Source organism: Mesocricetus auratus, unplaced genomic scaffold, assembly GCF_017639785.1.
Source record: "Mesocricetus auratus isolate SY011 unplaced genomic scaffold, BCM_Maur_2.0 Super-Scaffold_100676, whole genome shotgun sequence".
NCBI lineage: Eukaryota > Metazoa > Chordata > Mammalia > Rodentia > Cricetidae > Mesocricetus > Mesocricetus auratus.
In genome coordinates this window covers 88533574-88552641 of record NW_024429266.1, presented here as the reverse complement: position 1 = coordinate 88552641, position 19068 = coordinate 88533574, and the positions used below count along the sequence as shown (strand labels likewise).

Sequence of the window (19068 nt, the reverse complement as noted above, 5' to 3'; positions counted from 1 at the left end):
CTGCCTCTCCCTTATAGTCATCCACCTCCGTAGCTCCTCCTAAGATGGGGCCACTCCCCTTTCATGCTAGAATTTTGACTGCTTGATGTTGTGCAGGCAGCCACATCTGATGTGAGTTGATGTTAGCAGTAGCCATGTCATGTCCAGAGCCAGCATTCTGCAGCTCTCCTCATCTCTGAGCTTGTACTCATCTCCGATCCACTTTTCTGGGATGTTCTCTGAGCCTTGAGTGGGGGTGGGGTGGGAGGTCACCTACAGCAGTCACAGTTGCTTCGCTTGGCACTGTGACATGTTCTGAGTCATTCACCACTCTCCACTGCAAAAAGAAGCTTCTCTGACTAAAGCTGGAAGCAACACATGAGTAGTTAGAAGGCAGTTTGACATTGTGGCCATTTAATATAACAGCATTAGTTTCCTCTCTAGGACCCGTGATTCCTTAATCATAGATTTGATCTAGACATGGAAGGTCTTGATATGTTGTATTTTCATTTTCATTCAGTACTAGGATTTTTTTCCCCTTGTTGATTTGTTTGGTGATTGAGTTATTCAGTAGTGTATTGTTTAGTCTTCAGGAGTTTGTACTCTCTGTCATTTCTGTTGCTATTGATAGGTAGTTCTATTCGACTGAGGTCAGGTAGAATACAGTGTTATTTCAGTTTTCTTTTGTTTGACAAGAATTGCTTTTGTCCCGTAGAACATGACCAGTTTTTGAGATCACATTTACTATAGTAGAGAATTGTTTAGAAGGAACCAAGAGCAGAGAAGGCAGTTTAGACTTGTGCTAGCAGTGACACATCGCAGATGGGTTTGAGCATTCTGCAGAATCTGCAAGGTATCTAATTAAGTGGCTAATGGCTTGGCTGCTCAGAATTGAGACTTTCTTGTCACTTGAATGACCTCTGAGCAGGTACAATGGAAACACATCCAGGGCTATTCACCAGGAGAAGAGTAGAGTGCTCTAGGCTATAGTAGGGTCTTGTGACTTGAAAGCTCTACCAGGGGTTATGGCTTTAAGACGAGAGGTAATACAAATTTTTAGCTATTTTGGAAAACAGTGGTAAAACTTTGGAGCTTAAAGGGAGCCATCCCTATAGACAGTAGACAATGGATGTATTCATTAAGCAAGATGTCACTGTTAGCCTTCTAGTGTCTAAGCACTGTTTCTAGCATTGTTGACTCACGACCTAGAACTATGTTCTTCTAACTAGCCACTCTCCATTGCTTGATGTGTGAGAGCCTTCATGATGTGGTCACTACCATATTTTTAGCCTCATCATCCCAATTGGATGCTGTCACTTTGATGCCCTAGCATTATGAGCTCGTTTGTGTGTAGTTAAGGGCACTTGTCTCAGATTTTACTTTTAGTAAATATAGTGTACTGCCCTTATCTGTACTTTTAGGTGTTCTACATCTTTTAGTTATTTTTTGTATTTTTTTGGTATACATTGTATATGTGTCTATTTTTGTCTTGAGACAGAATCTCATGTGGTTCAAGTGGGCTCACTATGTATCTGAGGCTGTCCTTGAACCGGTAGTCTTCTTGCCCCCAAGCTTCCAAGTGTTAGACTAGCAAGTGTATACCGCCATGCCTGGCTACAATGCTTGTCTCCTTGAAAGCAGTGTGCTGCTCTTTGTATCACGGTGACCAAAACTCATGGCAGAAACAACTAACGAGAAGAATGGTTTATTTTGGGTCAGGCATCAGGGACTGTCGGTCCATCAGGGCAGAAACACTGCGTATGATGGCGGGGGAGCAAGAGCTAGTCTCAGGGCCTCAGACCCAGGGACAGAGAGTAGGCAAGAAGCAGGGGAAGTACCTTCCTCAGAGTCTCCCAAGTGACCTCCTTTCTCTAGCCAGTCCCCACTCCCCGAAGGTCCCATGGCCTGCAGAGTAGTGCCCAAACCTGGGAAGCAAAAATGCTGGAAATACAAGTCTATTGGTAACATTCTAGGTTTAAGTGACATGGGACCTGTGTCTAATTCTTATCCTTTCCTTCCCACCTCTCATGGAGGGAGGACTGTGGGGCATGACAGAGATTTGGGTAGAAAGAATGATATATTATGTGTCTTGCCTAAAAGCCCATTTGTTTAAACCGGAAGACGAAACTATATATTGCTGACCTAACATCCTTTGGAAGAGATTCAGTTATTTGCTATTGTGTGATCTTTAGTGTGTGTTCTCTGAAGTTTCATTTCCAGCCTAAGTTATGGAGAGGAGATTACCATAAGATACATTAGCTATATTAAAAAGCTATTCATACTTTGCTAATGGCTTCTATGGAAGAGGGTGTTGAAGGACAAATGCAGAAATACTGAATGTGGATGGAAACATAGAGCCTGTAGTTAGGAGGTCAGTGAGCGTACATGCTGCTGGGCAGATGGTATGTCCTGGGCAGGAGGTCAGACAGTGTGCATACATGCTGCTGGCAGGAGGTCAGTTGTCAGCAGTACCCAGATAAGGTTCCAAAAAAAGGTGCCACAAAGTCGGAGATGCTCCCCTTCTTTGTAGAATTGGCTAGCTTTGATTTTATGAGTTTTGAGCTAAAATAATGAAGATTTCATTTATTTTTTTAAATGTATTTCAGCAGGATTCACTGTGGGGGTTTTATTTTTTTTTCTTTTTATCACGTGTGCTTACTTTTAAATTGGGCCAAGCTTTTGGACAGTATTCCCACTATCCCTCTCTTCTGAGAATGTGAGAGGTGGGAAAGAAGAGGGTGAGAACCCTACTGTCAGTGACACAAATATCCTGACCGGTGTATTGCACAACAAATGGAAAAGCAGACGGTGTAAGAGGTGAAGTTAAGAGTCCAGAAGCGGGCAAGAGAGAGCAGGGTCCATTTAGGACAGATACTTGGGTTTTAGAGGAAGAACCTAACATTGAATTGCACTGGCTTTTTGTTAAGTTTGAGATATGTAAGGTTTAAGTCAAAATTTGCTACTTAGAAAAAGAGTGCCTGGGAACAAGGTTCACCCAGGTTCTCTGTATAGCCTCCTCATTCTCCTGGAAGAGGTAAGGCAATGGGAAAGGCTGTTACAACTAAACACTACTGAGTGGCATGAGCAACAAAAAATTACTTTCTTCACAGTCCTAGAGGTGGGGGACTAGAAGATCAAGTTGCTAACAGTTCAAGCCCTTTGTGGGGCTGTCTTCTGCAACTTTCTCTTGTCACAGTGGATAGGGAGTCAGGGCAATGTCTACTGTATGACTGTCTTAATGCAGATGCTCTCTGGAGCCCTCTCCGTCTTTATCTATTCCCGATGTTCTCTGTAGTCCCCTCCGTCTTTATCTAATGCCGATGTTCTCTGTAGCCTCCTCCATCTTTATCTATTCCCGATGTTCTCTGTAATCCCCTCCATCTTTATCTATTCCTGATGTTCTCTGTAGCCCCATCTGTAGATGCCTCACATGAGGGCTTCCACAAGTGGAATGGGAAAGGGTGAAACTCAGTCTCTAGGGCTGTAAGGATGTTTTGGTGTCTTTCAGCTGTCTCAGGAGTTTAGCCTTCACTAGTAATATCTGGAGAGGACAGTCACAGCAAATTTGAAGGCGGTATAATTTGTATAGTGACTTCTAGGGCCTCTAGTGCTACGCACAGAGAGATCCTGTCTCAGGAAATGAAAAAAAAAACCCTCCAAACAAAATAGCAGTCAGCAGTCTTCCCCCTCAAAAAATGCTCCCCTCCACATGCCACATGATACATTTCAGACACCACGGCCTCAGGACAGCCTCTCCCAGATTATCCTCCTGTGGTTTCGGTAAAGGCTCTCCCTGTTCCCCAGCTCCTCGCATCCAGGCGCCCTTTCATGGTCCCTCATTGTCACTTCATTTTATCATTAGCTTTTCCTTCTTGTAGGTGGAGACCACGTGGCTTCGCTCGGCCAGAGTTAATGCAGATCTTACGTAATTCACTGGATGACTCCTTTAAACGCCTTATTGTTCCTCTCCTCTGTAGAGAGTTCAGGTATGTATCTTGTTTAAGTGTGTGTACTGTTTACCATCAAATATGGTCTTCATGAAATATGGAGTAAATGTTTGTTAGCATGAACCAAGCCAAAGAACGTAGTCAAACCGGGTCTTCAGTGTGAGCCTTGGTTTTAATCTTTAGATTCCTTCTCATGCATACATCTCCCAGCATTCTTCTTGTGATACACTGTCTAGTCCTGAACCCTTAGTGTCCACACCCTTCCAATTCTGCATTGCTGATGTTGCAGTTTGGCAACCAAGCCAAACATGATTTTATCGATTAGACATTTGGCTTGGGAAAGACAAACTGAGAAGTTAATGGAGAGGCTACTTGGAAGCATTTTCTGGAGGTAACAGAGCCAAAGAAAGCATAAGGATCTTGTGAAGAGTGAGACACTCTTACTGCTCTGAGGAGAGAGAGCAATTATGCACGTTCATCTCCCAGCGGGAATTGTCTGGATGAGCAGTGACAAGCACTGAGGAGGTGATTTAAGGAACTGTGCCAGTGGGCTCATGGGAGTTAGCCGAGAAGATGGAAGAGTCTGGCGCTGGCAGAACCTCACTTTCTTTCTTGATTTTCTCTAGCTGTTGTATTGGTAGTTAGGTTCCAGACTGCATGGTTTCTTTCATGCGGTCCTTCATGTGTGCTGTAGATCAGCTCATCCGCGTCCTCACTTTTTTTGAAGCTTCAGCCAGGCTTCCTGGGAATGGTGGTATTGCAGCTGAGTGGTCAGCTCTGAAGTTCCTAGGGACTGATGGTTTTCTGTTCCTCCCTTGTACACTTGGTCTTTGAGTTCAGAGTGACCAGAGCAGGGAACAAACATCATAAAGATGAGGGTCCCCACTGCTCAGTTTCTGTTGCTCCCTGCCACCCTGGCTTGCTCCAACCTTTGTTGTCTAGGTGGCCCCTAAACATCCTGTTGTGTTTGGAACTCTGTGTCATCTCTGTGATGTAAGGCTGCTGTTTCTGTGCTGTGGCATAAGCTTTAAGGGACCTGTTCTTTTATTTATTCATTTATCTGTGTGTGTGTGGCTGCGTGTTAGTGTATAGCTGTGGTACACTTGCATGTGTACGGCGGCAAGAAGAAGGTTGTGGGTGTCTCCTGTGACCTGCATGTGCTCCTTTGGGGTGGAAGTCCTTCCCCGAACCTGGGACTTGTGTCTGAGCTAGGCTGGAAGCCAGCAAGCCTTAGCAATACTCTTGTCTACACCCTCCTTGATGCTGGGGTGAAGGCATTGCAAGACATCCCTAGGATCCCAACTCCAATTGCCATGATTGTGGAGCAAGTGATCTGAACCATTGAGCCTTCTGTTTTAAAGGGAAATATAATCTTATGTAAAATTTCAATGTGGTACATCTTCTTTGCATGTTTTTTTTTTCCATGTTTCATTTAGCATCCATTGGTGTTTTGACATTTTGCTTTGAATGATTTCATTTCAACTGAGCAGTGTGGTGTGGGATTCTATAGGGCACGGTCCATTTTGATATGCATTGTAGGTAAGCAAGAGCGTGTTCCTCTTCTGAAATGCCTATGGTAGAGCAATATAGCTCCTTTCAGTTCCTACTTAGTTTGCAGATATTTCCCAGAGCTGGGTCTCCTTAGAAATACTCACCTGGACAGCAGCTGATGAGGGAAGGCAGCGATGCCTTCCCTGTTGTTTTCAAGAAAACTATTTTGTTTCTTTAATTCAGAAAAAATTTGTCTTGTTTTTATTAATACTTCATTCCTGTTCTTAGCTATGGTTGCAGGTGCATGCCTTCAGTCTACATGCCTGACTTTTTATGTGGGTGATGATGACCTGAGCTCACACCCTCATGCCCGCTTGGCAGTTACTACACCTACTGAGCCATCTCTCTGCCCCACACTACCATTTAAAAATCCCATCTCGTTATTTCACAGTAGTCTCCTAAAATTTTTCCCTGTAGGTCTTTGTGTCCAAGGTAAACTTGAGGCTCTTCAGAAGAGCCTGCTGACTTGGTGCCATCGGGTTTTATCTCATCTCTCCAGTTATTATGTCTTTTGTTGGAATCCTGCCGACCTGTTGAAATGTGCCTGAAACGGGGAGTGAGGATTGAGAAAAGAAACAGAAGATAGAGTCTGGAGAGCTCTCAGTAAATACTGTAGCTGCCCCGAATTTTATTTTCCCTAGCACTTTTATACCCAAAGCAAAAGGGGAGGACAAAAGACTTCCTCACCATGCTTCAGGAAACAAATGAGTGGAATTACTTTCTTAATTCTCAAAGCATCCAGTAACCACACCCTTTGCTAAACATCCTGTTATCTGGCCTTGAGGATCATGAATAGGTTTGAACTCTCTGACCTTAAGTCAGGATGGAATGGAATAAAATCTGTGGCTCCCACAGTCTGTTATTTCTTTTTCTCTTAGCACGTGAACTCACTTTCAAAGCCATTTTCATGGTGTGTGGTATCTTCTCCCAGTCACCCATCTACTATGCCCACCTTTGTTAGTGAAGCTCTCATTCATCAGAGCTGCTCCTGGCACAGGTTCCTATCTCACGTAGCATTTCCCATTGCTTTAGCCTTTCCTGTTTAGTAGTCGGCTTCTTCCATCATGCAGGATCTTCAGGCAGGCACGTGGCCTTTCAGCTTTGTATTTCTTAAACCAATCATGGTTCCTTGAAAAGACTACCAACCAGCAATTTCACAGTAAATTGGGTTCAAAATGAAGACTTAGAAATAATGATTTTTTTAAAAAAAATTGGTTTTAGGAAGTCAGATAATTACAGTGTCATGTTAGAGAAGATGAGAGAAGATCTTTACAAACAAAATTAAGCCAGAGAAACAGACAGAACAGACAGTAGCAGTGCACATCTTGACATATGTAGTCCCTCGCCACAGAGACACAAAGCACACTTTGAATTGCTTTGTATTCAGTTTTCTTGTGGCCAATGACATTTATTTCTTATTTGGTTCAGTATAGAAGAAATACTTGTGATGGCATAATTCTTATGAATTTGAAGATGATACATTGAGCACTTGAGGTTTCCAGTTGCCTTTAAGCCTATCATAGGCTTGTATTTTCGCCTGTGAAGTCTTAAAATGACACTTTTAACAGTTTCTGGATAAAACAGAGGCAGTATTCCATGAGGCATGGTTCTGTACCAGCTGTCAAGATCTATGGCATTGTCGAATGTCTGAGAATGACAAGGAGTTGGATGTGGAGAGGAATATACACAATGACATTGAGACTGGAAGTCAAAATATTGAACTAAATAATGGTGGAGGCAGCCTATGGCCTTGTCATTCTTGTGTTTATATTTTAAATGATCCGATAAGCTTTCATTTGACCTGCAAATCTTTACAGGCTCTTTCTCATGTGTATACATACATATTTAACTTATGACTTATATATAACAGAGCAGCTAGAGAAGGTAGGTATGAAGATTCAGACAGTTTACTTCAAAATTGTGGTGTCATGTGCTATGGTTAGCAAAAGTAGACTCAGTGTAACTCAGAGATGGGGTGTTTTCCCTGTGGTTAACTGCACAGAACACACTGTGCTCTTTTTCTGGAATGAAAATTTGATTGAATAAAAAACTAAGTATTTTTTCTTTCATCTCCCCTCACCTCTGCATTTCTAAGAGCCAAACTGACATCAGACGCAGAGAAGCAATCGGTGATGATGTTTGGGCAGAACCTCCGCCAGCTGCTTTTGACAAGTCCTGTTCCGGGTCGCACCTTGATGGGAGTAGACCCTGGTTACAAACATGGGTGCAAACTAGCCATCATTTCTCCTACTAGTAAGTTCTTCAGCTTTAAGTACAAGAGCTGGTTGGGGGCCCTAAGTTTCACTTTATAGATTTCATGGAGACTTGTAAATAATGTTTATTTTGAGATGTAGAAATTGTCTGCTTATGGGTTTGTGGGAGTCAGAGTATTTCCCTTACTTCTAGATCAGAGCTCTCACAGAGAGATGCGTGTCAGACACACTTTCATATAGCCCAGACTAGCCTTGACCTCTTTAGGTAGCTAAGGAGAAATTGTACCTCCTGAGTGTGGGACAACAGGCATGGGCCATCATAGCTTGCATTTGTGGTGCCGGGCTTCAAACCCAGTGCATGATAGGCAAACATTCTCCCGACTGAACCATATATATAACCCAGGTGCTCAGATTTGAACTTTTAGCTCTTCTCAACTTTAATTCTTTACAATCAGACATTTTACAGCTGTGAATATTCAGTTAATATTTTTCTCCTGTCCCGTGTAGTTATCCTTCCTGTGACTGTTCTTTCTGCATTTCTGTGTTCTCATTTGAGAACACCTTCATATTGCCTGAAAAGCCCCATGTTGTTACTTTTCCTGTTCTTATTTGAGACAGGGTTTCACTGTGCAGCGCTGGCTGTCCTGGGATTCACAGAGATCCGCCTGCTTCTGCCTCCTCCTGAGTGCTGGGGTTAAGGGTGTGCGTCATCTATTTTTCTTTTTCTTTTTGACTGATACCTTTTTACCCTCTGTAATGAGCCTAGAGTCTCTTATAAGTGTTCCCTTTAAAAAGTAATGTCTTAGCTCCGCGGAGGCAGAGGCAGAGGCAGGTAGATCTGTCAAGTTCAAAACCAGCCTGGTCTGTAGAGTGAGTTCCAGGACAGCCAGTGATGTACAGAGAAACTCTTTCCAAAATAAATAAATAAATGCATCCTTTTTCTTCTGGTGATAACATTTCTCTGTGATTTTCAGCGTTTTTGTGTGCTGTGTTTAACAGTGTATATGTGTCTGCCTGAATTCTACTTCAGTTGCCAGTGTATTATTATAGTTCTCCTTTTCTTCTGTTTTGTAATGTTTTACTTAGTTTTCTGTAGTTCGTTGTTAAATCCATTTTCTTGAATTCTTTAGTTTTCTATAGTTTCTATTTGGTACATAGTTATACATTATAATTTTCTGGTCTGCGTCTTCACTTTTAATTTTGTTGTCTTTGATATCTCTTTGCCTTGTTTCTCTGAGGACATCTGTTCTGTGTCCCATAGGCTGGGTTTTCATTTCTGGAGTGCTTCTCTTGTGCACGCCAGTGCTGGTCTTCTCTACACTGTCCAGTGCTGGTCTTCTCCACACTGTCCAGTGCTGGCACACTCGGTGCTGAATCCAGAACTTCTTTTTCTCCCGTATGACATTAACTCTTGTTCTTTCATTCCTGTGGTTTTACAATTCTGATATGTATTACACTCAGAGTTTCTCTCATATTATTTTTTAAAAAATCTCATTTTCATATATCTTGTTCTGTTTTGTGGGCATGTTATGGTACACTTAAATTTTCTTCCTGATATATACTTTTTTTTTTTTTTTTTGGTTTTACGAGACAAGGTTTCTCTGTATTGTTTTGGAGGCTGTTGGTCCAGCCTGGCCTCGAACTCACAGAGATCTGCCTGCCTCTGCCTCCCGAGTGCTGGGATGAAAGGCGTGTGCCACCACTGCCCGGCTTCTTCCTGATATATACTTTGCTGTCCTTTTGTTTTGCTTAGTTTTACATGAAGTTACATTTCAGGTACCATCAAGAAGGTGAGCTGGGTCTGGAAAGGCTTTGTGGTGTTTGAAACTAACTTTCCTGGAAAACAACAGCAACAAAACCTGCCTTTCTCTTCTGTTTGCCCAAGTCACTAGAAATGTCAGCTGTCACGCAGGGTGGACAGTGGACCCGAGGACTTCTGGAATGGGCTTTGTTGCTTTCTGTCTTTAATCTGGGTCTTTTGCATCCTGTGCTTGACTTGCTCGGTTTTTTTTGATCAATCGGGTTCTAGCTCTTTCTTTTCACTCTGACGCTCTGGATGAGTTTTTCAGTCTTGAGTGTTCCTGGGCAGCCTTTGCACTGGGTCAGTGCCAGTGTGGGCTCCTTCTCATGCTGGCTCTTGTGCTCTCCAGCGTGGGAACGCCTCCTCTCTTGGGCCGTCCCACCCTCTGTTGCTCCCTTCTGCTCTGTGCCTCAGATGCCGCTTGGAGATGTCTTCCAGCTGAGCCGTGTCATTCCCATCTGCTTGACTTTTTGCTTTTTTGGGAATTGTTACCTTTGTTAAAAATACAGCCATGGGATTTTGCTTTTTGTTTTGCTATTAATTTTTCCCACATATAGGAAGAATTGACAATATCAGTTTTTTTCCTGCAACCACTGAGATGCTTGTCCCTTACTGTACTACTGTGATAACTTACAGCATTTAGATGTTTTCCTTATTGTTTTGTTTCGGAAACATGCCTTCACTCCATAGCCCAGGCTAGCCTTAAACTCACTACTTAGCCCCAGATGAGATCTTCCAACTTAGCTTTCTGAGTACTGGGATTCTGGGCCCAGCTAGGTATTTTGATTTGTTTTGAGAATGTCAGATTGCACTTCTTTTTAAAGATAACGTCCACTTGGCCATGCTCCATTCTTCTGGGTTTGTAGATAGGTGAGTTTTCAGGTTTGTAGTTAGTTGTTCTTAGAATTTGAAGCACAAGTGTTTTCTCAGTCTGTGTAATCTCTGTTTCATTTGCTCTGGGTCCCATTTCTTTTGAAACTGTTGTAGCTCTGGTTATACAGCTTCTTTATTTGTAATATATTAGTATTTTCCTTTTCTTAATTGATACTGTTAAAAGCATTTTCTCTTACAAATAGTTTACTTTAAATTTCATTGATCTTTCTGTTATACTTATTTCTTTTCCCCCTTTTCATTAACTATTTTTGGTGAGGGTAACTGACCTGGAGCTTGAAGCACTCTCCCAGCCTTCTTAGTGCTAGATTGTATCACTCATTTCTTACCCTCAACTCTCTTGAAGATTATCCTGTGATACCTTTTTACTAACTCCCGGTTGTGTTAGTTCATTTATCTCTGTTCATTGAGTGATCACCCTGAAACTTTTTAAGTCAACTAAAAATTTTAATTTAAAAATAAAATACTTTATGTATAATGCAAGATAGAAAAAGCCCGAAGTTCTCAAAGAAATTGACAGCATAAACAAGTTTATATATTGACAACTAAAAGAAAAAGAATAGTATAATCGAGCCTGATCTGTAGCAGCCATCCAGTAAGTGTGAGCTGTAACTGAGTGTGAACTGTAACTGCTGTTCATATTAGGCATTACTGAAAACCATTTCTCCTGTAGGTGCCTTAGCATAATATCCAACTAGTAATGGTTTTGTGTGGGGAAGTGGAGTTCTTTTACTTTGAAGGTAGCAGCTTTTTCTGAATCCTTAGGGAGAGCCTGATCTAGTGAGTATGAATGATTTAGACTGCATTTTAATGATCTTTGTTACATTTTAAATTGTGTGGATGGGTGCATGTGCCCTTGTTCTTGGAGGTCAGAGGTCATCTCTCTTCTTCCACTGTGTGGGCCCCAGGATCCAAATAAGCGTGTCATGCTTGGTGGCAAGCATGCTTACCTTCTGAGACATCTCTCAAGAAGACCCTCAGGTTGCCAGTTCCATTTCCTGTTGAGACTCGCTTACTAGGAGCAGTAGTGAGTCTTTTTACAACCCGCCCTCCGACCCTCCTTTGAAGGTCAGATTCTTCACACTGATGTGGTTTATCTGCACTGTGGACAAGGCTTCCGAGAGGCAGAGAAGATCAAGAGACTTTTGCTGGATTTCAAGTAAGGAGATAAGTACCCTGTTGAGTGCTTTGATGGCTCTGCCATCATAGGTACCTTTGAAGCTCCTAATTTGGAACGTGGGATTAAGAGAAATGCCTGGGGAGAAAGAAGGAACCTTGTACACAATGCTCAGCCAGTAGTTCAAGAACTCATGTGTGGAGACAGTAGGGAAGTGCTTTTCCCTCTCTTTGCCATCTCTCAAGTAGAGGCAATGATGTGGGTACCTGGGAAATCCTCCCTACAACCTCCTCCCTCCCTTAGGATACCCCCCATCTGAAGAACGGATACTGTGTTACTTAGGAACTTCAGAAATTAACATTGGATGATTTAGTTGTGTGTCTTTATTATGGTTTGGAATGAGCCCTGTTTACTTACGTTTACTTTGGCTCTTTATAGACGAGAAAACACTGCCTGTCTGTTCTTAAGATGACAGTAAACTGTTTCTTCCCCCTCCCCTTCCCAAATGCAGGGCAGTGTTAGTCTAGAGTAGTGGAGAGGTTGCATGAATATACTCGAGAGTAAGAGCAGTGTCTAACACTGTTCATCTTGTATGCTTTCTCTGGTTGATTTCAGAGTGAGCCTTGCGCTCATTCAAGTTTTCATTCTGTTTCTTTCTTGAAGCTGCAGCACAGTGGTGATTGGAAATGGAACTGCCTGCCGGGAAACGGAAGCATACTTTGCTGACCTGATAACGAGAAATTACTTTGCACCACTGGATGTTGTTTACTGGTGAGTACAGTAAGACCTGCCTTCTCGGGGGATAGGAACTTTTCAGGCTCCTTTTGTGATGTGTTTTCCCTTCCTTTTTGAAAGCATCTGTCTTGTTGCCTCCCAAACCACCTCTTGCTGTTAATAAGGATATTAAAGGCGTAACTAGAGCAGGGCAAGACCCTGGAAACTCCCAGCAGCCTACAGAGCTCATTTCACTCCACAGAGTCTCCCAGACTGTACTTGATATGAGGACTCTAGTTAAGTGTTGATTAGCAACCACTGACTGCATAGCTTACCCTTTTTCTGCCAGAATGTTAAGCCTATGAACCATTGTTACCTGGAACCGAGAGCCAAAGTAACTGTTGCAAATGGAAGCATTTCTGATGTTCTCTTCTCATTTTCTCTTCCTGAAGCATTCCCGTCCCATACAGGCGGACAGTTGGCTGGGAGATTGTTGTGAATTATGCTCCTGCTTCTTCGGCCTCACCCTGCATTTCAGAGTAGTTCTGCTTTCATTTTTCACCATTTTTCTTCTTCCTCTCTGGGCTTCACACAGCTAAGGCTACCCTTCTTGTGGGTAAGAAGTCCTTAGAGTTCAGTTCTGGAAGAGAGAAATTCGGTGGCTGGTACTGAAGGAGGCTTGTTCTAGAGCCATCCATCCACCTCTGCTTGGTGAGAACTGAGTAGCAGAACAGTTGATGAGCAGGCTCCAGACAGGATCAACAAAGCAAATAGAAGCAAACCTCCCAAGAGAAGAACTCTAGGATTCCCTTAAGAAAGGCTGAACGGAGGGGCTAGTTAGTCATCCATGTGCTGAGGGCATAGTCAAAGAAGCCAGTAAGTAGTCAGGGTAGCGAACAGGTAGAAAGAAAGTCAGGGAAAACAATGCATTGTGGGAATGTGGTTCAGGAAAGAAGCAGATTGAAAAGGTAACTAAATCTGTGCCCTTTGCCGCTGTTAAGTTGGCCTGGTCATCCTGCATGTCTTCCCTGTTCTGAAAACTACAAAGGGCACCAGGACCTTTGGGAAGCTGATTGAACCCCTTGGATCTAGCTGATTATGTTTATTGCAGCCAAGTTCCCTCTTATCAGCTCATCCTAATTGAATGTAAGTATCTCAGGAATAGTTGTAGTGATTACAAATACAACTCAGAAGATAACTATAAGTTGAGGATAGCCTGGGCTTACCCAGTAAGACTCTGTCTCAAAAATGCCAAAATAAAATGGTGAAAACATCTTAAATTTGATCTGAATTTGCTCATGGAGCATGCCTTCATTGAACTTTATGCAGTATATATTAGGAAAAATGAGCCACAGGCCACACACATCTGGATTTGTTAAACGATGGAATAAAAATCAGTGATTGTTAAACAACTGTGACTCATGCTAAGCCATTTGGTATATGCATTAGTTGAGATGTGTAAGTTAGTAGAAGCGAGAGGACACATGGGTTTGCGGTATTGGTCATTTACCAAGCTGTGTTCCAGAGACACTGTAGAAATGTACAGTTCCATTGTACTGTGTTAGAATGGCTGTGCCCTGACACGTACATAGAGTGTTGTTCACGGTTCATTTCTGCTGTCCCTTTTCAGAATATTGGAAACTGTCAGGTAGAGCTTTTAACCTTTGGGTGGGGTGTTGTAGTATCTGTTCTGCAGTTGAGTCACCCTTTTGCTTCTTATCCTAGCTCTTTTCAGCATAGAGTGTTATTCCCTAGTGTTCTTGTAGAATCTGTTTGCTGGCCCCTTCTCAGGGGCTTTGAAATCTTCAAATGTTACAGATTCTAACCAGAATTTATAAATTGCCTGAGTGACTTGCCTTAGGAAATTCAGTTTTGATTTCATTTTGTGGTCATTGCCAGTTTAAAGTGTCTGAGAAAACCCTGTTTTCTCACCTTGTGTGACTTCCATATTTGTTTCCATGCTTTCCCTGTCTGTCATTTTTTTTGTACTTTATTTTATGTGTTTCTATAACCTTGTCAGATACTTATCATCTGCTTTTAAATCTTTCCAATACATCATAATGAACCCTCTAGAACATTCCTTATCCATCATTCCAGTGTCTTTTGTCCTAATTTGCTGCCATAAGTTAGAATGTGCCATGATTTCTATCCCGTCTTACACTTATGTCATAACCACTCACCTCCTCTCATGTATTTCTGTCCCTACTCTTGATTCTTTGTAAACCCTGTACTTCTTACCAGGGGGAAATCATGCACGGGTTGATGATTCTGCCAAAGGGGAAAAAAATTAACTGGCTCCAAGTGGCAGAATTTAACTGGGGTTCAATTGGTCACATATTTAAAGTTGAAAATGCATGAGATGTCGATGTCATTTATAGTTTATGATAGAATGATGTGTTTTTCATATTTATGACTTGTAGTAGGCACTCATGTTGTTTTTAACCTACTAAACAATTTATTAAAATAGTTAAACACTGAGCTGAACTCAAGGAACCCAGTGACAGAGAGGGAGGACTAATGAGCAAAGGGATTAAGACTGGGCTGGTTTAACCCCCAGAAACAGCTGACCTGACAAGGGTTAGCTCTTGAATCCCAGACTGATGGCTGGGAATCCAGCATGGGACTGATCAAGACTCCCTGAATGTGGGTGTCAGTGAGGAGGCCTAGGCAATCTGTGGATCCTTGGGTAGTAGATCAGTATTTATCCCTGGCATACAAATGGACTTTGGGTGCCCATCCAATAATGAGATATGTGCTCTCACCCTGGACTCTTGGGGGAGGGTCTAGGCCCTGCCCTGGATGAAATGACAGGCTACGGACACCCCCCATGGAGGGCCTCACTTCCTGGGGAAATGAGGGGGTATTGGGGGGGTTGGTGGGAGGGTGTGGGAGGAGGGGAGGGAAAGGGAGAGGAACCTGGGATTGACATGTGAAGCAACCTTGTTTCTAATTTAAATTTAAAAATAAGAATTAAAAAAATAGTTGATTTAGGCATCTGCAATGGTTATTTTAACCCCCACTCCTGGCTCACTAATGATGAAGGTAATGTAACGATCTCAGAAGGAATGTGTAAGCCAGTGGTCACTTGCGGATTCTCATTTAGAAATGTTCCCATATTTTGGAGTCTTCATTGTACTTGGCTTTCTTTTGAACCACCAAGCAGCTCCCAAATCATTAACACAGAGACTTGTTAGTTACGAGTGCTCAGCCTAGCTTATGCTCGATTCTGGTTAGTTCTTTTAACTTAAATTAACCTGTTTCTCTTTATCTACATTTTGCCTAGGGGATTTTTCCCTTTTCTTTCTTTCCTTCTGTTTGTCTTACTTTTCTGTGTCTGTCTGACTGGTACTGGGCATCCTCCTCTCTCTCTCACTCATTCTTCTCTTTCTCTCATTGTCTGGAGCCTAGATTTCTATTTACTCTGTCTGCCTGCCAGCCCAGCCTATCCCTCTCCTGCCTGGCAATTGGCTGTTGAGCTTTTGATTAGACCAAGCAGGTGCCTTAGGCAGGCAAGGTGAAACAAATGCAGCCCATCCTAACCTCATCAAACAAATGTAGTACACCTTTGCAGAGTTAAAGTAATCTTCCACAGCATAAACATCTCTGCCTAGTCAAAATAGTATTCCCTGACATTTCCACAAGGCGTTTTTCTTGTGGTGCTTCTCAGTGTGCGGGCAGGCCTATGTGCAGACATTTCTCTTTCCGGTTCTTCTCCTTGGCGCCTCTGATCAATTGGCACACTGCTTCAGCTTCTCTGGTGGTTTCATGTTGGCGCTGGTGAGCGTGGTTTGAATTCGGTGAATTGCCCCGTGCTTCCTGTGCTTCCATGGGCGTCCAGTGTCTTTAAAAGCTGCGGCTTGACTTCCCCACTGACTTGTTCCTCAGCAGGAGTGAACAGAGGTGAGTCAGCACCCTAGACTGAGCAGAGCTCGCTGCATGCTCTACCAAGTCTCCTTGGCACTTGTTCTTTACTGTTGACTGCTTCCTTTCAAGTTGTATTGCCACATAAGTATTTCCTAATCTTACACTGGTATATTTTTTGGCAAATGCTAGCATTTCCCTTTTTATAACAATGGTGAAATGTAAAAATGGCTCAATCATTAGGAGACATTTTGATTATGTATATGCAGTGTTTGCTTCACTGACATGTTCTCAAATCAAAGGATTGTGTTCTGATGCCTTTGTATTAAGCTCGTCACTTATAGGTCTACTCGTAGGAGTGTGTGTGTGTGTGTGTGTGTGTGTGTGCGCGCGTGTGTGCGTGCGCGCGCGCGTATGCAGTGCTCAGAAAGACCCCAAGAGGGCATTGGATCCCCTGGAGATAGAGTTACAGTTGGTTCTGAAACTGCCATGTGGTTGCTGGAAATTGAACCTGGGTCTTCTGCAAGACCCACACGTGCTCTTAATGGCTGAACCATCTATCCAACCACTCCATCTTTTGAGACTGAATCTCTCACTAAATATGGAACTAGACATTTGGGATAGATATGCCAGCTAGCAAATCCCTGGGATTCCCATCTCCATTCAACCTATCCCTGGGGTCACAGGCACGTGGCTCTATGAGTGGCTTTTACATGAGTACTAGGGATCCACTTTCAAGTCCTCATGGTTGAGCAAGTACTTTACCTACTATAGCCTGTTACAAGCTCTACACCTTATACACAAAGCCTAAAAGTAATGTGCTTACTTATGCTTTGACCAGGACCTATCACATAAAAGCACTTGTGGAATTTTTCACATGTGTCATGTCAGCATTAAAAATTTTTATATTTTTGAGCATTTAGAGTTTTATAGACTTAATATTTTCTCAAAGGGAGATGTTGATTTTGGAAATAAAATTATGATATGATAGGGTTGTATAATTAAACTATGAAATAACTGGAGCTGATGTTTAATATTGATATCTTATGTTTTAATCTCCAGTTGGCAAGCTTTAGGCTACAGATTGCTCTATGTCACAGCATTGTGTGTATTTTGGAGCAGTACAGATGCGTGAGGTCATTCCAAGCCTGGTGTTTATAAATGCAGCACAGTTTGTGCTGTTGTTTGACTTGGTGTTTATGTTTCTGCACCAAAAGCTTTACTCTGTACATGGATGTTAGCAGGCAAATCTCAAAAAGAAGAAACAGTTTTGTTTTCCAGTGAGCTCTTTTATTAGCAATTGGCATGGGTTGAGAATGTACAGTGTGATAAAAGGCAGTAAAGAGAGGAGCTGTAGTGAGGTCTGGTCATGAGGTTTGGAAGTTAGGTGTAGACCAGGCCAGATCCCACCAGGAAGAAAGCACTGGCGGCAGCCACCTGGGAAACACACACTGAAGCTTACTCCCCTTTCATTCCAGTGGGTTAGCAACTTTTACTCGGAGGAAAACATAATTTGAGGAATCCTAACTTTTTTGATTGAGGTAACTTGATGGTCCTTCTAGAAACATTAACAATTATAGGAATTGGATGGGCCTTAAAAGATTAATTCACTTGGGAAATAAATAAAAGACTTTAAGATGAAAAAGTCAACTTAAAAACATTAAAAGTACATATATTGCTGCAGATTAGCTGGAGAATGTGGCTATGAGGTAGAATTTCAAATCCATTGCCTAAAATGTAATTTATGTCTTACATGATGATTATTCTAGTATGTATGTGGTTTGTAATATGGCAAGAGAAAGAGTCCCCACTGTGTGATTCATGTGCCTTTTCTCAGTATGCTGTCATCTTCCCATGTCAGTCAACAAGCCCACATTTACACACGGCTTTTGTACGATTGCACCCAGGTGTCATCATTCCTTACTTGACAACTGAAGCTTCCTAGTTATGATCATTTTAATGAAGCTAGCTCAAATATTTCATGTGTTGGTCTTCCCACATACCTTTATTTCTTTGAAATGCATTCTAGAAATGTAATACAGATTTTTAAAATGAATTTGTTCTGAAGACATTTTCTTATACTTGCAATACATACTGAATACATTCTAGCACCAGAATGAAGATCCAAAGAAGCATCTCATCACTGTTCTTGACTGAGAAATGCTGGCACGGCAGACTGTCCCAGGTCACCTCTGTACACCGTTTCTCCCTCTTCCTAAAACCTGCCATTTAGGGCTCTGTTGTTTAGAAACATTACACCATTAGGGCACTCAAAGGATTAGATCTGATTGGAAGAAAATAGAGCATTTTTGAATTATGAACTACAGCTCATTGTGCCCTTGCTCCCAGATTCAAGGCCTCTTCACACACTTTTTCTTTTATTGACTCTGTGTACCGTATCTGTCTAGCACGTGTAACTGGTACTTACTTAAGTTTTAAGGATTTAAATAAAAAAAATAACCTAATTTATATGTGTCTCTGTATGTACCGTGTGAATGATGGTGTCCACGGAGGGCATTGGATCCTCTGGAGTTGGAGTCACAGGTAGCTGGGGGCAGCTTGGTGTGGGGCGGGGATGCAGTGAGGCGGCCCACTGGGTGCCTGAGTTTGACCAGGCCCCACAGAGTGGAAAGCTCTCTGACTCCCACATGTGCCCGTAGACACACATTCCCCTCAAATAAATATAAGAACACATTTTAAATTAAAATATTTTATTTCCTGTTGTTTAATGAAAGTATTAAAGTTTATTTTTATGTTTAAGTCCATTACTAGGTATGTTTTATAAAATACATGCTAGTTTTGACTTTTTCTTTTTGGAATAGCAAAATAGTTTAATTTTGATGAAGTCCAGAAGTTCAGTCTGTCATTTTTGTTGTTGTTGTTGTTTGTTTATTTTTCAAGACAGGGTTTCTCTGTGTATCTCTGTAGACCAGGCTGGTCTCGAACTCACAGAGATCCACCTGCCTCTGCCTCCCAAGTGCTGGGATTAAAGGC

General features: G+C 42.2%; 1 protein-coding gene across 2 annotated transcripts in view; it reads left to right on the top strand.

Annotated features, from left to right (window-relative positions):
* Positions 1 to 19068, top strand: part of Srbd1 (S1 RNA binding domain 1) — a 163317-nt gene that overhangs the window by 31714 nt on the left and 112535 nt on the right. For both annotated transcript variants that reach the window (XM_040737708.1, XM_040737709.1), the window contains exons 11-14: positions 3858 to 3965; positions 7573 to 7730; positions 11451 to 11541; positions 12163 to 12270. In XM_040737708.1, coding sequence (XP_040593642.1) covers positions 3858 to 3965; positions 7573 to 7730; positions 11451 to 11541; positions 12163 to 12270 — 465 coding nt within the window. The remainder of the gene's footprint in view (positions 1 to 3857; positions 3966 to 7572; positions 7731 to 11450; positions 11542 to 12162; positions 12271 to 19068) is intronic.